The 21449-nt window shown below is 34.7% G+C and overlaps 1 protein-coding gene across 2 annotated transcripts in view; it reads left to right on the forward strand.

Moving 5' to 3' along the window:
- The window catches only part of LOC111156613 (centlein), a 288532-nt gene that overhangs the window by 120890 nt on the left and 146193 nt on the right, over positions 1-21449 (forward strand). For both annotated transcript variants that reach the window (XM_022517606.1, XM_022517607.1), the window contains exon 8: positions 8215-8409. In XM_022517606.1, the coding sequence (XP_022373314.1) occupies positions 8215-8409 (195 nt within the window). The remainder of the gene's footprint in view (positions 1-8214; positions 8410-21449) is intronic.

A 21449-nucleotide genomic window follows, 5' to 3' on the forward strand; every position in this document is an offset into this window, starting at 1 on the left:
TTGATTTTATCCAGTCACCTGCGCTTTCAAAATCAAAATTGTCCATATGCCGATGCCCCCCAAATTTGATTATCTACTCTGCATCTCTAACCTGAACTTTAGGAAACGATATATGTAATTGTCTCCTTAACATTTCTTAACTTCTTAACTAGATGCCTAATGGGCATCTCAGACCTCACATCTTCAAAACTAAACTCTGTGCCCTCTGCCTTCAGTATGTGTTTGAAACTCTGCTGCTGTCACCATCTGTGCTGTCACCGTTCTGTCCAAACCACTCTCATGTATTACATGGGCTACTGCAGTAGTTTCCCATTTTGTTTCTGTGCTCCTGACCTTAATCCCCTTTGAGTCCATTCTCAACACAGATGCCTGGATGTTTTTGCTTAAACTTCCTAAGTCAAATTAAATCCTTTATTCAGCTCCCTCCAGTGGTTTCCTGTCTCATAAAAGTAAAAAACCCAAGTTCTTACTACAACCTGGGAGACCGTACATGATCTGGCTCTGTATCACCTTTCTGATCTCATCTTTGCCATTCCTTCACCTTAATCTCTCCACTGCAGCCACACTCAATTCTGCCTTTTCCCTTGAACATCCAAAGACCTTAAGGTCTTTGCACTTGCTTTCACTGCCTAAACACTGTCCCCTGTTATCTGCATAGGTAAGCCTTTTTACTGCCTTTATTCTTTACATCTTACAGCATAAAATCTACTTGCTCACTGATACTGAGTAGGAGGATAAGAATGATGTATGTTGTAATAGTAGAAGTACGTACCTGCGGCCTGTTCCTGTCCTAGGTTAGGGATAAGAGACTCTCCTTGATGAAGTGATACCAGTGATATTTATTCTGAGAAGATAAGACATCAGTGAAATGAATTAGTTTCTTAATAACTCTTCTTATATGAACTCTACCTCAAGCCATAAATTCCCTAGTCAAAACCCTTACTAAATTTGGAGAGGTAAAGCTTATCACTCTAATTTGGAGAACTTGTCATGACTTCAGCCTTGATCTGGGATACTTTTTGAAACCTGACACACACATTTGCCCAGGATTAAGACCATCTGCTCCAAGAATCATTCTAGATAATGAGAAAGGTGATGGGAATATGTTGTGCTTATGAACAGTATAGAGGTGGAAAAAAAAAAAAGCAAATTGACATCTGCTGCTTTAAAGATCTGGTTTACTTTTATGTCTAGTTTCTTTTTTGTCCTCTTTTTTCTCCGCTTTGAATTCCTTTTCCTTTTTTCTTGTTCCTCAGAAGTCACCTCTTAGGAGTGTACTGTAGGAGGAAACTTAACTAATTTTTGACTTGATGCTCTTTCTGAAACTTTAATTCTCATTGTAGTATTTTAATTTGAAAGTTATTCTAGGTCCTTATAGTCGTTCATTCATAAGTTTATTTAAAAAATTTTTTTTTATTTTTGAAGATTTTATTTATTCCTTTGAGAGAGAGAGAACAAAAGTAGTGGGAGAAGGAGAAGCAAACTCCCTGCTGAGCTGGGAGCCTGTTATAGGACTTGATCCCAGGACCTGGAGATCATGCCCTGAGCTGAAGGCAGACGCTTAACCATCTGAGCCACCCAGGCACCCCTATTCATAAGGTTTTTATTAGTATACTTAACTACACTCAATTCAGAAGTCCTTGATTGTTTATTTATATTTTGTAAAATTTGCCTGTGGTTAGTAAATATTACAATTATTTTTCCCTTGCTAGTCTATGTGTAAATAGTTATTCATAAAAATACAAAATTTTTAAAAATAATTCCATCTCTAAGAGGCAAATATTGTTAACATTCAAATATTTCCTTTCAGTTTTTTAAAATGCATTTTGACATATCTGTGGATACAGTAATATCTTTAACTTCATTACTTTACTACATTATATTAAAACAATATCATGACATATAACTACTTTGGAAATAATAATATAATTTATTTAACCATATTTCCAGTGTCGATAATAATGTACTTTGTTTAAATTTTTTACTACTGTTTTTTAAAACTTTTTACTATTATAAATAAAGCTGCAATAAACATCTCTCTTTATTGTCAGTTCAGACTATTAGTATTCATTAGAGAATATTGATTATGCAGACATAGACACAGAGGCACAACACCCATAGGGGCAGGGAACCATTCCTTTTATGAAAAAGCCAGTAAGAACATTTAATAGCATACAGTTTATTCTTAGTTAGTTCATACATAAAGATAGTCTTGTTTAAGTTCGTAAATGTTGAGAATGCTCATGAAGTTTGAAGGCGACTTGCCTGCCACTTGAGAAATGATCCAGAAGTGTTAAATTATTGAACCTTAAGGAGTTGTATACAATGATATCCCGCTTTGGATTGTGCAGTTTAAAGAAATCATAGACTTTTTTTCCAGTGGAACTATTTTTAGGCTTTGTAGGCATATTTTTCTATCTTAATTTAAATATCATCCCAGCCCATTTAACTTTTAACTATTTGGGTGAGTAAATGGTTCTGAATGGTATAAAAGTATGGAGAAACTAAGAAAACAAGTAGAAACGCTATCCAGTTGGGGCATGATCCTAAGTAAAGAATATAAAATTTTATGATAAGCCAAGAAGAATCTGTGTTTCCATTTATACACATTATTTCAGGAATGTATTATGTGGATTGAGGTCCAAATTAAGTCATGTCCAACAACCATATAATAATGGTTAACATTTGTTGAGCTTATTGTGTATCAACAACTGGGAAAAGGCCTTTTGTTTCACTGTTTAAGTTTCATATCAACCCTGTGTGGTGTATTATTATTCCTTATTATTTTATAGATCAAGTAGCTGTGGCTGAAAGTATTGTTGAAAGGTGGTAGAATTCAAATCTACATAATCTTGGGTTCGGAACCCACAATATTAAACTCTGTTATAAAGCCCACTGTATAGTTCCATTATACATGGAATAATGTGGTCCTATCTTTAAAGGATTCGGCAAATAGATTCTATAAACTTCCATTGTTCATTCTCATCAAAATTCTTTCAATGTTCAATAATTTTAATGGTGGAAAATTTATCTTGATATCTAAGTTAAACGTTACTTAAAGGATTCCATTGCTGGGCACCTGGCTGACTGGATCAGTAGAGCATGGATCTCAGGGTCATGAGTTCCAGCCCCTATTGAGTATAGAGTTTACTTAAAAAAAAAAAAAAAAAGATTCCATTGCATTCTGGTGAAAAGGGATGGTGAAAAGGGATCCTAGCATATTACCATCCTCTGTGAAAAGGACCCCCATCATCCTTCTTCAAGCCACTCATTCTCCTGATTATAAAAATTTAGTTTCTTTTATTTTGCTATGGCATTACAGTTTTTAATTTTTTGACTTTCTTCAGATTTCTTTTCCTTATATATGCTTTTCCCCCAGAAAAATATGTTAGTGGTGGAATTCAGAATGCTGAAATTTGTGAAAGATCACACTGCTTTCTTTCTCAAAAATAAACAGTATGCTACTCTTTAGACCTGTAGTATTCATTACGTCAAGTTAATTATTCATTCTAATCCTGAAGGATTTTACTTAATACTTATGTTTATTCCTCATCCACATGTATTTTTCTAGATTTTTTTCCAATAAATTTGAGTAATCTAATAATCCATGCAACAGCTAGATGAAATTATTTACTTAAAAGTAAGATTTTCAAATATATTTTCACATTAATTTTATTACTCACAAGTAATAATTGGGGCTTAGCTGTAATACTCAGGTGAGTTGAGCAAAAGTTACACTAATAGGTTATCTCCAGTTCTTACTAAACTTACTTTTCGAAGAGTTAGGTCTTCTTAACTTACTGTTTCTAATCGAGTTTCTTTTTCCTCTTTCTGTCAATTTTCTCTTAGTTTTTTTTTTTCCCTCCCATTTCTCCTCCTTTATCCAATTTATTAAATTGATTTATTTCATAGTATTCATTTCATTGTCAAAAAAGATAAAATCAGTTACCCTCAGTGGTAGGTTGAGAGGAATGTGTAGAGGAGACAAAGATGAAGAGAGAAAACTGAAAAAAACTTTGAGCACAGGGAAGGGGTTGAGTCATATTTTCCCAGAGGTTCCCTTAACAAATCATTAGTCTCATACACAAAACCTAACAATGTGGAGGGTTCCTCTGGAGGATACACACCCATCAAGAGAAATCAAAGTAAGCTAGTATGTTTTCTTCCTCTTAGCATGTAGCCATTTATCTAAGTTTTAATTGTTTTTCTACATTTGCATGCCATTTATATATGTGTTTGATTAAGTATAGATGGGGATTGTATCAACTTTTATGATTTCTATACGATCTAACATCTTTGAGGTACTAAATATGTGTTTTATCACTTATTGTTATTTTTAATGATAATTCTATGATGCAGGCAATATCAATTCGGGAAAATAAGGATTTAGGTTATACATTATTTTAGTTTAAGCTGCATGTTAAATCAGAGTTTTTCCCCTAATTTTTCTGCTACAAACAGAGTTTTCAATGGGAGAATTTATTGTCTCAGTCATAATAGCAAACAGTATACTTACTAAATAAGGAAAATTTTATTCTTTAAGCAAATTAGTCATTGGGTCACAGAGCATATCCACTTCCAAAATTGTTAAGATTAACAAAATAGCTTGCTCCTTAACACTAATAAAAATAAGGGAAGAAGAATACTTTGGTATAAGTCCCTGAAAATTAAAGAACTTGGGAGTTTGGGGTCCTATTCCTGGAGATAACTTGCATTCTGTCCCCTGGAATTTCTCTTAACTCTTTAAACTTTAATTTCTTTAACAGAAAACAGCATCGAGAATAGTAAGCATCCTGGATTATGAATTATAATGATTAATACTTGTATAGATGGAAATATATGATTAAATGTTTTCATAGGGCAGAATCTTGGAAAAAATTCTGATCCATTTTGGCTTTATGGACTATTAGAGGAAAGAAATTGTAGAGAAAAGAGCCTCTCTGAAAACTGTTGTAAGAAATTGTTACTGCTAATAAAGAAAAAGTTACGAACTCCAATGCCTAAACCAATGCGGATGAGTTAATTTGTTGTATTACCTAATTTACTCACTTGAGAACTTTACTGACCTACTCTACTGTTCTTAATGAGATGAGAACAAAATGGCATTTAACAGGGGACTGGAACATCCTAAACCTTTGCGTTTTTGCGGGATCTCCTAGAGAAATAAACCTTCTATTACCCTGAGGCATTGTCACCCAAAAACACTTCAGAAATAAAAATAGACTTAGCTTCCCTGAAGACTTTTTTTTGTAGCCAAGTTTACTGATGGCCTGGGGCCTTGAGTTAAAAATGGCCGAAGGGCTCTCTCTGCTCCCTGTACTCAGTCTACAACTGAGTGGTCTTCTTGCTACTGAATAAGTGAAGTCCAATCAGCCATCAAAAAAAAAATAGCAAGTAGGAAATGTGTATTTGGAGTAAGTACTAAGGAATAAGAGTTTGTCCCAATTCCTGTAGCAGAGCTGATCTAGATCATCTGTTCCAGGCTTTTTTGATTCTTTTCCATCTGCTGCTTGGAAGAATGGATATTTTCAGAGAAAGACCGTTTGCCTAAGTGTTTAGAGTTGCCCACTGGTCATATCAGATCAAGCCAGGACAGCTGAATAGGAGTACACCTGTGTAAATTGCATGACAGAGAGAACAAAGTGGAGAACATTAGAAGAGAACAGTTAGTCTTCCATTGTTATAGAAGCAAGAAAGGAGGGAGACGTGAGAGAGGACAAGAGAAGAGACTTTAAGACAAAGATTTCTTTCATGTATGAATAGGCCCAGAGCCTTATTAACTTTGAAGAAAGTTCCCAAGACATGACACTTAAAGAAATATATCACACCCTTGACACTAATGGTCAGTAAATTGGTCCTCAATCCTGACCACATGCTATCACTCTTCCTGTACTTTGGGCAAGTGGAAGGAAAACTATGAGTTTTTCTTGGGCAACAACCAATGTTCGTGAGACTGTCAAATGTTTGAAATCTATAAATCCTTTTTTTAATATATTTTTTAAAGATTTTATTTATTTATTTGACAGATAGAGATCACAAGTAGGCAGAGAGGCAGGCAGAGAGAGAGGAGGAAGCAGGCTCCCCGCTGAGCAGAGAGCCCGACGCGGGGCTCGATCCCAGGACCCTGTGATCATGACCTGAGCCGAAGGCAGAGGCTTTAACCCACTGAGCCACCCAGGCGCCCCTTTTTAAAATATTTTTAAAATGAGGTATAATTAGCTATTTGTAAATTCTTTATTATTTTAAATATTTACATATTTATTTTTTGTATTATTTTCTTCCAGAAAGATTAATTTGTGCTGGTTAAAAGCCGGCTAGTATTAAGAAAGCATACAAGTAAGAGAGAAAGTAGTTACATAATCTTTTAACTGAGTAAGTGACTGTGTATGCTGTTAGGCAGACCTTCATTCATCCTAGCTTCAAATCTCTCTAGACACCTTAGCTCTTCTCTCCACATTTTGTTTTTTTCTTTTCCACCTCAAGTCAATCATGAAAGCAGCAACACAGCTCAGGTAGGTTACTATAAGGCCCACTCTGATCTCTTCATTGTTCCTCAAAGTGGTCAGGTTCCTACTCTCTCTTCCCTCCTAGATTGATGGTATCAACTGTGGACAGGACATTGGACATACTCCCTGGTATAAAGGTAATTGGGAGGGAAAGTACAAATTCATGTCCTGAAATTCTATATAAATCATAATGGCAACTTTCCTTTATAAAAATTGCTTAGACATTGGCTATAAAGTAAAATGGATTATTTGAAATAACTATAATAACATAGTGGTACAATCCCTTATAGAACATAAAAAGAATATTGGGCATATTGTGTCAGAGGAATGGCTTGGCCAATCTTATGTTTATGACAAGGTATATGTCTAAGAAAAAGCAAAGAAAAGAGGTTTTACAAGACTTATTAAGTTTTACAGTTTAAAAAATTAAAGTATAGCATATATACAGAAAAGTACTCTGCCATCTTTTGTGTAGTTAAGTTTCTTCCATGAGGCAAGGCCAGCTAATGGAAGATTCTCCCAGTCTTCAATTAGATGAGCAAACCTAAAAAACTAGTGTATTAGCTACATCATTTTGAACTTGGGGATTTCACAAACTCTCAAATTGGAGCAAAAACCCTGAGGGATTTTGCTTTTGTTATAAAGATATCACTATCTCACTATTAGCCTTATTTAAAAAAAAAAAAAAAAAGTCTTAATTCTTGGGTCACTTTCCCAGTGTCATCAGCAAATATACATTCTTTATGTGAATTAGTTACCACAAATTGAATTATGCCTCATATCACAATCATTAGTTAGGAGTTTCCTTACCATGTAAGTTCATGAGTATTGGTGGAATACCATTGTTAACCATATGTGACTGTACATGAAACCACTTACATACATACCATATGCTGTCTCACAGTATTAATAAATTCTCATTTTAAATTTTTAAGTTCGTGTTTCCTTGAGTTAAAAAATTGAAAAGTTATCTGTCATGCCTTCAGAACATTGCTTCTGTTGTATCATACTCTGTTGAAGGTCTTCAGTGACCCCCTGTTGCCTGCAGGAACTAGTGCACCTTCCAGGAGTCTACACTCTGTGCTCTTACTGCGTGACTGTCTCTTGCTATTCCTCTGCCCTCACCTCCCCTGCTGCAGCCGTAGATGTTAATTTATACAAAATGGGAATGTATCAGTCAACCTTAATGAACTCTCAATGAAAGACTCTTGGTTTTTCTTTCAGATGTATATATTGGGTTCAGTTACTGATAGAGCTTATGCTTCCTTTCTCTCCCTTCTTATAACTGTACCTAATGTCTTCACATTTCTGCCACCTTTGGAATGACTTTTTCATTCAGTTCCTATAATAGTATCATAGCTCAGTTCAGGTCCTTTCTTTTACATAAAGTCCTCTAAGTTGAATATATAATTAGCTTTAAAGTGTTTTCATCCTTCTTAGGAATTTAGCACACTTTTCCTATATTGTACTGGCCAGTAATACTTACTGCCTTTTTAATGTCAGTTGTAGTTTTATGTTGCTATTGGATTATATTATTTAGTTTTTCATCTGTTTATAGCTTGTTTCCCCTCTAGAGTATTAAAATCACTTCAGGGCAAGTAGTATGTCATATATAGTCTTTATAGATATGTATATGTGTGTATGCATATTTATATAGACGTGACTACTAATTGATTATTAATAGATGTGGATATATTTTTTGAAACAGCTTTACAATGAATTACATATTTGCTTTGAAACCACAAAATCAAGTGAAGCTATGCTCCGGCAAAGTGTTGTTAGTCTTCAGGATCAGCTGTTTCAAAAAGAACAAGAAAATGTTGAATTAAAAGAAAAGCTTCAGGAATCACAAGGAGCACCCTATCCTTTACCGCAAGACAGTGATTCAGAGCCCTTGGAACAGGTGAGAGACATTTTCTAAAAATGTTACCCAAGCAATATCATATTAAATTGTCTCCTACAATTGACTAAAAAAAGTTTAATTAGTATAGTGGAATATAAGATTTGGTAGATTGTTTCGTTTTGTGCTATTTTCTTATACTTTGTAGACATGAATATTATATATAATACAGATTCATATAGAAATGCACATAGAAATACAGGGTATAACTGGCATAGTTATTATGATGAAACACTTGACTGAAATATAATAACAGTGAATAAATCGCTCATGCCCATTTTGAGACTTAAACTGAATGAGGTAGTGGAATGGAAAGAATATATAATAGGAAGTCTTATAAAGTAGTTGCCATAATGCCTGATACATGATACTTAATACCTTTTAGTCCCAATTCTGCCACTGTCTTAAAGTGTGGCTTGGCAATTTTGACTTCTCATTATGTTATTAAGGGTCACTTATGTTGTTTGGTATAGCTTTTTTAAAATTTTTACTGATCTACAATATTCTGTTTTATGTGATTATATCATATCTACTTGTATGTTCACTTGTAGATAAGTGGGTTATTTCCAGTTTTTGCTATTATGAATAATGCTGCAACTTACATTTTCATGCATGATTCTTGGACAAATATGCATACATTTAGGTGGAACATGTATCTAGGAATGGAAATCCTGGGTTTTGGGTGAAAATGTTACTTTCACTTATTTTTCAAAGTTTTTTCATCAGTTTTACTCCCACCAACAATGTATATTAAGACATCTGGCTGATTCCCATCCTCTTTAACACTTGGTATTGTCAGACTTCATAGTTTGTTGGCAACTAACGAATTCAAGTATGATTTTTTATTTTGATCTACATATGCATATCACTGATAAAGCACATCTTCAAATGATTACAGGGCCAAGGGTATGCCTTCTTCTGTGAAACATCTAATTACATCTTTTAATCATTCTTCTACTGGATTCTTTTCCTATTGATTCATAAAAGTTCTTTATTTTTTTTTTAAAGATTTTATTTATTTATTTGACACAGAGAGAGATCACAAATAGGCAGAGAGACAAGCAGAGAGAGTTGGGGAAGCAGGCTCCCTACTGAGCAGAGAACCCGATGTGGGGCTCGATCCCAGGACCCTGAGATCATGACCTGAGCCGAAGGCAGAGGCTTAACTCACTGGGCCACCCAGGTGCCCCAAAGTTCTTTATTTTTCTTCTTCTCCTTTTTTTTTTTTTAAGGTTTTATTTATTTGATACAGGGATAGAGAGTACAAGTAGGCAGAGCAGCAGGCAGAGGGAGAGGGAGAAGCAGGCTCTCCACTGAGCAGGGAGCCGGATGTGGGGCTCAATCCCAAGACCCTGGGATCGTGACCCGAGACGAAGGCAGCCATTTAACCGACTGAGCCACCTCAGCGCCCCCAAAGTTCTTTATTCTTGATATTAATCTCTAGTAAGTGAAATATCTTATCTCAGTGTATACCTCATCTTTTCTTTAATGAGTCTTTTGATGAACAGAAAGTCTTCATTTTAATTTAGACAAATTAATCTTTTATAGTTAGTGCTTTGTTGTTTCATTTAAGAAGTCCTTTCCTACCCCAAAGACAGAAAGATTTTCACCTCTGTTTTCTTTTTTTTTTAAAGATTACATTTATTTATTTATTTAATTTATTTTTCTCTCTCTCTCTCAGAAAGAAAGATAGAGTGAGCACAAGCAGGGGAAAAAGAAGCAGCAGGCAGAGGGAGAAATGGGCTCCCTGCTGAGCAAGGAGCCTAATGTGGGGCTCGATCCCAGGACCCTGAGATCATGACCTCAGCAGACGCTTAAGTGACTGAGCCACCCAGGCATCCTAACACCTCTGTTTTCTTAAAGAAGTTTTAAAGCTTTGCTTATATCATTTATATTCACGATTCATTTAGGATGGTGTTTTATGTATAGTATAAAGTACGGATCCATTTGTATTTATTTACTTTTCCCCAGTACTAATCAGTTTTTCCAGCTCACCCTGTTGACATACCCTTTTTTTCCCCTTGTAGTCCTGGGCTACCTCTCTCATATATTCTACTTCAGTATACTTAAAAGTTTCTTTTTAGGCTCTGTATTCTCTGTATTCCTATACAATGTTATATTATATTAATTAGTATAGCTCCTAATAAGTCTCTATATTTGGTAGATGTACTCTTACTTTCTTACTGTTCTTTAAAGTGTCTTGGCTATGCTGGCATTTAGTACTTAAATATAACTTTAAGGTTAATCTATAAAGTTTCAGGAAAAAGCACTTGAAATTTTTCATGAACAGTCTTACTGAAATATAACATACAAATAATAAAGTTTACAAACAATAAGTGTGTAACTCTGTGACATTTCACAAAGTGAACACATCCCTGTAAATACCACTCAGATCAAGATATACAATATTACCATTTTGTAATAAACCTCTTTGAGGTTCATTGCAAGCTACTTCCATAAAGGTAACCACCATTTGACTTTGCTTATTTTTGGACCTGACAATGTTTCACCTTTAAACACCATGTGTACTATGGGTTTCTTGGTAAATATCCTTTATCACATTAAAGGTAAAATATCCTTTATTCCCATCTCTTCATAGTTTGATTAAAGTTTTTTCATTAAGAGGTATTGAGTGTATACAGTGTATCTTTAAGATGATAGTAAGGCAATTCTAAGCTTTTACAGGGAATGGTCAGAGGCCAGTGACCTAGAAGAGGTCAAATTTCATTAAAAAATTGGAGGACTTACACTACCTGATTTTCAGACATATTTATGAAGCTAAAAATAATTGAGATAGTGTGCTGTTGGCATAATGATTGACAAAATAATCAGTAGAACAGAATAGAGTCCCGAAAAATATCTACTCATATATGTCACTTTATAGTAACTCTTGAAATGATAGGGTAAGTCACTTTATTCTTTTTCAAGAACCTTCTGTGTACTGATAATGATATCAGTCAAGCCAAAAAAATCTTACACGGAACCTATTCTAAGTCAGGGACAATTTGTATATGTTACTGCTATTCACTTCTAATATACCTCTATTGTGGTCAGAGATAGTACTCTCTATGATTACTGTATTTGAAATTTATTGAGACTTGTTGTATCATCAGCATATGGTTTATGTCTATTTGCAGATAATTTGTATTCTGCAGCTTTTGGTTGGAGTGTTAAATATCAGTATTAATTATGTCATTGTATTTGGTAGTGTTCAGATCTTCTGTCTTTAATGATTTTTGTATTTAATATTTTTATCAGTTTTTCTGTCATTTGCTGAGAGAGAATGTCCCTCTGATAGGTCTTTCTGATTAAATAAACCTTTTGTCATTATAAATTGTTAGTTTTAATTATAGTAATATTTTGTCTGCTTGAAACCCAATTTTACATTACTGGAGACTATCTAACTCTTTGATGGTTACATTTTACATGGTATACCTTTTCCCATCCTATTAATTTCCACCTATAGGTGTCTTTATGTTAAAGTGTACATAGTTGGGTCCTATATTTTTTGTTCATTCTGACAATTTCTTCCTTTTCACTGCAGTGTTAATCCATTTAGAATTAATATAATAACATGGTTGAGTTTGGTGTGCTGTTTTATCATTTTTTAAAAATTTATCCTGTTTTTGTTCCTCTGTCCCTCTTTCTTTCTTTTGGGTTGGCTGCTTATATATTTTTAAGAGAAATTTAAAAATTTCAGTTTTCTGTCTTCTAGACTCAGCTGTTTCTGATGATAAGTCAGAAGAATTTGTTTCATTATTACTTAAATGTGATGTACCACTTTTGTCTAGCTTCTTTTAAAAAATATCTTAACTATGATGTTTCCAAGTATGATTTTCATTGTAATCAGCCTTCTTATAGTTTTGCTGGGTTTCTTGATTTTTGTTTAAAAAATTGAAAAAATGTGTGTGTATTTATTTATTTATTAGACCAAATTAGGGGGAAGTGTTGCATGATTTCCTCAGTTATTTTTCTCAATCATCTTTTCTGCATTTGAGATTCCTGTTTCACTTGTGTTAGACTTTTTAGTGTTGTCCCCTAGATCAGCAAGTCTCTCTTCATTTTTTAAAATCTTTTAATATCTATGTATCTTCAGATTAGCTAACTTCTGTTAATTTATGTTCAATTAACTAACATTTCTGTTATCCCCAATTTGCTTTTTAAGTTTTTTCTGTGAATTATTCTTTAAATATTGTATGTTTCAGTATTAGAATTTTCATTTGCTTCATTTTTGTATTAGGCATATATCTGTGGGGTTTTCCTAATTTTTCATATCTTACAAACATTTTTCTTTAGGTCCTTATTATAATAGTTAAAACAGATCCTTTAAAATCATTATATTTTAGTTCCATATTTTGGAACTTCTTGGGTTTGTTGACTAGTGGTTTTCCTTTGCTTTTAAATATGGGTCATATACTGATGTTTTCTCTGTGCCTAATAATTTAGGATTGTGTAGTGTATATTGTGAGTGGTATGTTTAGATACTCTGGTTTCTGCTGTACTACTTATGTAAGTGTTGAAGTTTTTTTGTTTTGTTTTTAATCAGAATGTAACTAGGTTAGACTTAAACTCTAAGCCCTGTTTTCCTTCAGGTGGGTACAATTAAATTGCTCTTATGTTCTTTTAACCTTATTTGTTTAGAGGTCTTGCCTAGTACATGAAGAGTTGAGCAAACAGCCATAGTTTTGGTTCTCTCTTTTCTTGGATTTCCTCTTTCTGGCTGCAGTGGCAGGTCTGAACTTTGTTTTGTACGTTTCTACTAGAATTTTAGCCTTCGCACGTACTATCTGTTATGGTCTTCCTTCAGGTCAAAGTTCATAAAAAGGGGAAGGTCACTCAGTGTTGTTCTGTTTTCCAAGTATTAATTCTCATCCAGATTCTTCCTGTGTTTGATTATTCTCTGTTACCTTCAGGTAGTTATTTTTATATTTTTCCTCAAGAGTTTAAATAGTTGTAGGCAGGAGACTTAATCTGATGGAATCAGCTCAGCCATTATTGTTAAGTGGAACTCCTCCCTAGTCTTGTAACTTTTTTAGAGTGAGTTTTAATTTACTTATAATCACTTCATGCAATGCAAGGAACTTAATACATTCTCCTATATTTTTTCACTTGTTTTTCCTATCTTTGTCTTATATTTTGATCTTACATGCATTTTTACCCTCTAAGACATTATCATTACTGTCATTAAAGAATCAGTATTCATATAGAATTTTTATTCACCTGAGTGTTCTTCCTTCTTCTCTGCAATTCTGTGTTTCCCTTCTGTATTAAGCACTCCTCCAGTGTGGGTAGATCTGAGAGAGCTCTGGGGAGAGGAGTAAGAGTTGACCTCAGAGGAGTAAGAGGAGAGGTGGGCTCACGTCTCTTAGGGCCTTGTTAGGCCACCATAAGGAAACCAATTTTACACTGAGTGAGATGGAAATCCATTGGTGTGTTTTGAATAGAATGCAACATGGAACCTATTGGAGTGTTTAAATCAAAAGATTGATAAGATCTAGCTTCAGTTTTAAAAGGCTCAGACTGGCTGCAGTATAGAAAGGAGACTACAGGAAGGCAAGGATGGGAACTGGGAAACAAATTCAAGAGGAAATTGTAAAGGTAAAGATGAAACTCAGGGAGTACTTAGATCAGGTAGTGAGACATACTTTGATTTCAAAAATAATTCAAAAGTAGAATCCACAAGATTTGAAGATGGCATAGATGTGAAGTTTAGGAAGAAAGGAGAAATTAAAAATGAATCCGTGATTTCCAGGCCTTACAAGTAGACAAATAGATTTGCCATATTCCAAGGCAAGAAATATTCTAGCATTTCTCATAACAGGAATGAGGACACTGAAGTTATACAGAGAGAAGTGGAAGCTCTGAATCAGGGTATTAGTAATAGGAATGAAGAACAATGGGTGACTCGGGATTTCCACCAATTAGTAACATAATCTTTATAACCCTTCTTTAGAATTTAGTCTGATAGACTCATCTTTTTTTTAAGATTTTATTTATTTTATAGAGAGAGTGCTTGGGGGGTGGGGTGGGGGTGAGGCAGAGGGAAAGAGAGAGAACCTCAAACAGACTCAGTACTAGGTCTTGCAACCCTGTGATCATGACCTGAGCTGAAATCAAGAGTCAGACATTTAGCCTACTGAGCCACCCAGGCATCCCTAAAGTGATCTTTTCATTCATCCATTCTTCCATCCATCCATTCATTATTCATTCATGTATTATTCCATGACATAATCAATATTTATTAAAATTGTTCTCTATTCTAGGTGCCAGGTTTAAAGTGAAAGAATACAAAGATGAATAAGACAGTCTGCTTTTATGAATTTTATAGATGGCTATGCAGACAAGAAAATAATTATTATAAACTGGGCTATAAGGGAAGTATGAGCATAATATGAACTTTGTGGAAAGAAGCTTTATGGGGAGCCTTGTATAGAGAGGAAGAAGGTTGTCAGCACTTTCACAGAGAAAGTGGACTACATGTCAGTTTGAAAATTATTTAGGAGTTTCTACCTTGGTGGAAGCAAATTATCATAGGCCCTGAGGTGAGAGTGTGTGGTATGTCCTGGATACTGAGAATAGTCTAAGTAAGTGCTTCTCAGATTTTAATATATATCCAAGTCACTTGGTGTAAGGGGTTGTTAAAATAGATTCTGATTCAGTAGGTCTAGACTGAGGCCTAAGATTCTACATTTATTTCACATTCCCAGATGATGCTGTGATAGCTGTCCAGGGATCACCCTTTGATTAATAAGAGACTAAATGGGCAAGTTGAGGGGAAATGTTAGGAATATTTTATTCTTCCATTTTTCCTATCCTATTTACCTTTTTCAAATGCTTTTATAGTGGGATTTTTTGTGCATGACTTTTGAGGGTTACATTTAGAGTAATAGATAACCTAAATTCTAGATCCCTTATCTTTGTCACCTTGCACAAATTACTTAATTTCTCTAGCCTCAGTTTTATCATTTGTGAAATGGGTATTATAATAGTACCTACCTCATAGGAGTTTTATGAAGATTACATGAGGCAATGCTGGTGGGCATTTGGAGTAATAATTAGGTTATTATTAGTTAGGTCTTAATATCATTATATAGAAAAAACACTTTTTATGTCATGTTAGTAAATTTGAAATTTTTTTCCTATATTGGTGGTGATTTATCTTCTCTTCTACCTGAGATCACTTATAATCAGAATTATCAGTGAACCAACTGACAGTGTTTGCCATAGAAAAGGGCAAAGCTAATTGGTTCATATGGGATTGAAACCTGTGACCTTTGATTTCTTAGCACCTTGCTCTTAACTAGCTGAATTCTGAATGACTGTTCTTATCTCACAGTGCTTGTTTATCTTTCTCATGCCAAAGTACAGTTTCTTGCCTTGGAGAAATAACTTGCAGTAGAGGACAACAGAGGAACCTAAGCCTTACATTTATTCTATTTACCTGTGAATGAGAGTCACTTCGTGTGGTTAACAGCAGACCACAAGACTGGAGTTGTGATTGTAACCACAGGCTTGTTTATTTTTATTTTGTTTCACTGATAGTCTATTCCTTTCTTTCCTAAGTGGCAGAAAATTGTTTTTCTGTATGTTGTTTTCTCTTATGTTCTTCTTTTTTTCAAAAATTTTTATCACTAAATATTTGACATCCATCAAAAAAAAAAAAAAAAAAAGTGTTATCTGTGTACCCGCCAGAAGCTGTCAATGAATACTCTTGATGCTACCTATGTGCTCTCCTTCGATCCCATTTCACTTATTTTCCCTAACGATAATGACTTTCTTAGATACAATTTTTAGTCTACGGCCATACCACCCTGAACGCGCCCGATCTCGTCTGATCTCGGAAGCTAAGCAGGGTCGGGCCTGGTTAGTACTTGGATGGGAGATACAATTTTTATTTTATAACCTTAATTTTTTAAATTAATTCCTGCCTATTAAAACTGTTTTCTAAAATAATATATCATTTGGTATTACCTTTATTTAAACCTTAAAAATATCAACCTCTGGGGCTCCTGAGTGATTCAGTTGGTTAAGTGTTCAACTCTTGATTTTGGCTCAGCTTATGCTCTCAGGGTCCAGAGATTGAACATGTTGTCAGGCTCTGTGCTGAGCATGGACTCTGCTTAGGATTCTCACTCTCTCCCTCTCTCTTTACCCCTCCCCCATCCCTCCTTTCCCTCAACCACTCACATGTGCTTGCTGTCTCTTGAAAGAAAATAATCATCCTCTTTGTATATTATTCTCCACAATTAGATTTTTTTCTTTAAATTTTATTTTTGTAAGATAACTCACTGCTGTTGAGTGTAGCTGTACTTTGTTTCCCCTTCTATGGAACAGTCTAATGAATAGGCTACAATTCATTTATCAACTCTTTTTGTCAATGAACTTTTCTTTCTTTTTTTTTTTTTTTATATTTTAGCTCTAGGAATTTTTACACACTTCTTCAATGAATTTTGTAGTACATGTGTCCATAACCCTATATGCAAGATTTTTTCTAGGATATATTGCTAAGGGTGAAATAGCCTGTTCTCGGTATGCAAATGTTCAGGATTACAAGAAAATACCAAATTGCTTGCCAAAGTGGCTGTCTCATATGATAGACTTCTTTTTACATTCTTAAACGGGATAAAGTAGTATCTCATTCTAGTTTCAAAGTTTGTATTTCTTTGGTGTCTAATGAGCTTGAGCATCTTACGTTTATGTTACATGAAATACCCGTTTGTGTCTTTTGCTCCTCTTTCTATTAGAATGCTTGTTGTTTTGTTGAAGTTCCTTGTTTTAGATACTAATCTTTTGTTGGCTGTATTATTATTGACCATAGTGTGAGCTTCTGTATTATATAAACCCCAAATCTCTGAGGTTTAAAATAATTTATTGCTTATTTATGTTACAATCCAGTGTGGGTATTACTTGGATTTTCAGCTTCTAAAAAGTGACTTAGAGATCTAGGCTCCTTTCATCTCTTGGATCCATTAACTTTCAACATGGCTATCAAAGTTGTCCTGGAATCATGTCTACTCCAGCCAACAAGACAGGAAAAAGGGCCTAGAGAATCATATTTAGGAAGTGCTTATGAATAAGGCTTCAAAGTGGTACATACTACTTCTGCCAGCATTGTTTGGTGAAGAGTTGCAAAGAAGACTGGGAAATATGAACCCCCAAATATTGACAAATATGTGTCCATTTCCAAAAAGAGGAAGTGGAGTTTAGAGATCAGTGAGCAGTCTCCGCTTTCAATTATAATTGTTGCAAATATCTTCTTGCTTGCAGCTTGTCTTTTCACATATTCTGTAGTATCTTTTGAAAAATAGTTATTTTATTATAGTTGAATTTCTCATCATTTTCTCTTAAACTTTGCGCTTATTGTTTCTTTTTTGTGTGTGTGTTTATTGTTTCTTGTTTAAGAAATCCTACCTTATCCTGAGCTCAGAAGATATTTTCCTATATGTTTGTCTAAAGTGTTATAGTTCTGACTTCTACATATAAGTCTTTATATGGAATTGATTTTTGTTTATTGTAAAGAATATTCAATTTAGTTAGTTTTTTTTTTTAATCTGGGTATCTGCTTGCTTCAGCATTATTTATTGTGCTAATAATCACTCCTTTTCTCAGTGATCTGTATCGCTTCCTCTTTTTTTTTTCCCCTTTTAGAGAGGGGGGTGGGTGGGTAGGGGAGAGGGAGAAAGAGAATCTTAAGCAGGCTCCATGCCCAGTGCAGAGCCCAATGCAGGTTTCAGTCTCACAACCCTGGTATCATGACCTGAGCTGAAATCAAGAATCAGACTCCTCACTGACTGAGCCACACAGGCCCCCCTCCTCTGACATTTTTTATTTCATGGATATATGGGTTCATATTTAAGTGGGTCTAATTTAGGCTCTGTATTCTGTTGTGATCTCTGAAATAACAACACTGTATTTCTTACTATAGCTTTATGATGAGTTTTGTTATCTGATATGATAGATCTATTTAATTTATTGTTCTTTAACTGTGCTTTGAATATTCTTGATCCTTTGCTCTTCAATGTAATGTCATAATCAGCTATCATGTTCCCTAAAAAACCTTATGAGGATTAGTTTGAGAAAAAATGACATTTTTAGTATTTTATATCTTTTTACCCCTAAATATGCTATATATATATACTTCAGTTGAGGTCTTCTTTAATGCATTTTTAAAATGTTTTGTAGTTTTATTCATAGAGGTCTTATATCTCTATATTAGATATGTGATAGCTACTGTCTCTTATTAGATTCTGAGTAGCTTATGTTTTTGTTGCTATTTTAGCTACTTTTTGTTAGATTTTTCTCTTGTGTATAGCAACGCAATCAATTTTTAAATGTTTATCTTATATCCAGCCACCCTGTTAATCCCTTATTAATTCTAATATGTTTTATAGATTCCTCTGGGTTTTCTGTGTAGATAGTCTCCCAGTTTTATTTTTTCCTTAAAAATCCCAATTTTTTCCCAAATTTTTATTTAAATTTTAGTTCTTAATCAAGTAACGGGCAGAAGACATGAACAGACATTTCTCTAAAGAAGACATACAGGGGCGCCTGGGTGGCTCAGTCGTTGAGCGTCTGTCTTCAGCTCAGGTCATGGTTCCAGCGTCCTGGAATCGAGCCCCACATCGGGCTGCTTGCTCCGCAGGAAGCCTGCTTCTCCCTTTCTCACTCCCCATGCTTGTGTTCCCTCTCTCGCTGTTCCTGTCTCTCTGACAAATAAATAAATAAAATCTTAAAAAATCTTAAAAATCTTAAAAAAAAATTGTAAAGAAGACATACAAATGGCCAACAGGCACATGAAAAAATGCTCAGCATCACTCATCATCAGGGAAATACATATCAAAACCACAATGGGATATCACCTCACCCCAGTCAGAATGGCTTAAATTAACAAGTCAGGAAACAAGAAATGTTAATGAGGATGTGGAGAAAGGGGAACCCTTTTACACTGTGGGTGGGAATACAAACGGGTGCGGTCATTCTGGAAAACAGTAGGGAGGTTCCTCAAAAAGTTACAAATACAAATGGAAATATAGTTTCCAGCAATTGCACTACTACATATTTACCCCAAAGATACAAATGTAGTGATCCAAAGGGGCACCTACATCCCAATGCTTATAGCAGCAACTCCACAATAGGCAAACTATGGAAAGAGCCTAGATGCCCATCAACAGATGAATAGATAAAGAAGATATATATATATATATATATATATACACACACACACACACACACATATATATATACATATATATGTATATATATATATAGTGGAATACTACTCAGCCATCAAAAAAATGAAATCTTGCCCTTTACAATGATGTGGATGGAACTAGAGGATATTTTGCTAAACAAAATAAGTCAATCAGAGAAAGACAATCATCATGTGATCTCATATGTAGAATTTAAGAAACAAAACAGGATCATAGGGGAAGACAGGGAAAAATAAAACAAGATGAAATCAGAGACGGAGATAAACCACACGAGACTCTTAATTATGGGAAACAAACTGAGGGTTGCTGGAGGGGAGGGGTGTGGGGGATGGGGTAAGTGGGTGCTAGACATTAAGGAGGGTATGTGATATAATAAGCACTGGGTATTGTATAAGACTAATTAATCACTGAACTTTACATCTGAAACTGATAATATATGTTATTTAATTGAATTTAAATAAAAAATAAAATGAACTAGTAAACTAAAAAATGTTCTTGTTAATTAACATATAGTGTAACATTGGTTTCAGGAGTAGAATTTAGTGATTCATCACTTACATATGACACCTAGCACTCATCATAATAAGTACCTCCTTAATACCCATTGTCCATGTATCCTATCCACCACTCACCTCCCTCCACCAACCCTAAGTTTGTTCTCTATCTTTAAGAGTCTCTTAAGGTTTGCTTCCCTTTCTCCCCCCTGCCCCCTTATGTTCACCTGTTTTGTTTCCTAAATTCCACATATGAGTGAAATCATGTGGTATTTGTTTTTCTCTTACTGACTCATTTAGCTTAGCATAATACAGCTCATTTTTGGGGTTTCTGTCTTTTCTTTTTAAAAATAATTCATAACTAGCATGAGAGTATGATGATTTCATAAAAATTGATACAGGATTTAGGGCTCTTATGGTGACCCACATAAATCATAATAAAAAATCATAATAAAAATAATCATAATAATCATAATGAGGTTAGTTCCAGTGACTTTAAGGCAGGTAGTGGTGGCAGGTTGAATATGGGGGGGTAGAGAGGTCTCTGCCAATGGTTTCTTCTAGACATCTGTAGATGGATGTGAGGGGATATAAGGAAACTAGATCTTAGCCCCAGTGCTTGGCCTTGCTTTCAGTCCAAATGATGGTGGAAGAAGACCTGAGGAGGAGGCCTGATATTAGCCCCCAAGGCGCTTACACTCTTGAGCCTTACATGTGACTGTGTGTGTGTGTGTGTGTGTGTGTGTGTATACGGATATAAAAAGAAAATGAAGAATATATATCTGTCATTGGAAATGTACAGTATATAAATTTGTAAACTGCTTGTACAATTACCATTTCATTATAACAGGATTAAATGTTTAAAAACATTTTTGACTCCCTAATAGTCTAACATAGGAATTGTACCTTTTTGTTGTTGTTGGTAGTGAGGTGTGTTTTTTTTTTGTTTTGTTTTTGTTTTTTTATCCTTCAGATGTTTATTTTAGACTCTGTGGTATTAGACACAATGGGTACGAAGTTACACAAGGTATAGTCCTTGTCCTCGGAGGCTTAAGGTTAATAAGTACCATCATTACCATGACTAGAGACCTATATGGTCTGGTGATACACAGGAGGCCATTAGATATATATATTTATTTACTTAGTGGGTTATTTATTTTTGGTTAACATTTTTTTTTAACGATTTTTTTTTTTTTTTTTTTGAAAGACAGAGATCACAAGTAGGCAGAGAGGCAGGCAGGGAAAGAGAGGAGGGAGCAGGCTCCCTGCTGAGCATGCAGGGCTTGATCCCAGGACCCTGGGATCATGACCTGAGCCGAAGGCAGAGGTTTTAACCCAC

This window comes from Enhydra lutris, unplaced genomic scaffold (genome assembly GCF_002288905.1).
Source record: "Enhydra lutris kenyoni isolate GAN:26980312 unplaced genomic scaffold, ASM228890v2 scaffoldscaffold47, whole genome shotgun sequence".
NCBI lineage: Eukaryota > Metazoa > Chordata > Mammalia > Carnivora > Mustelidae > Enhydra > Enhydra lutris.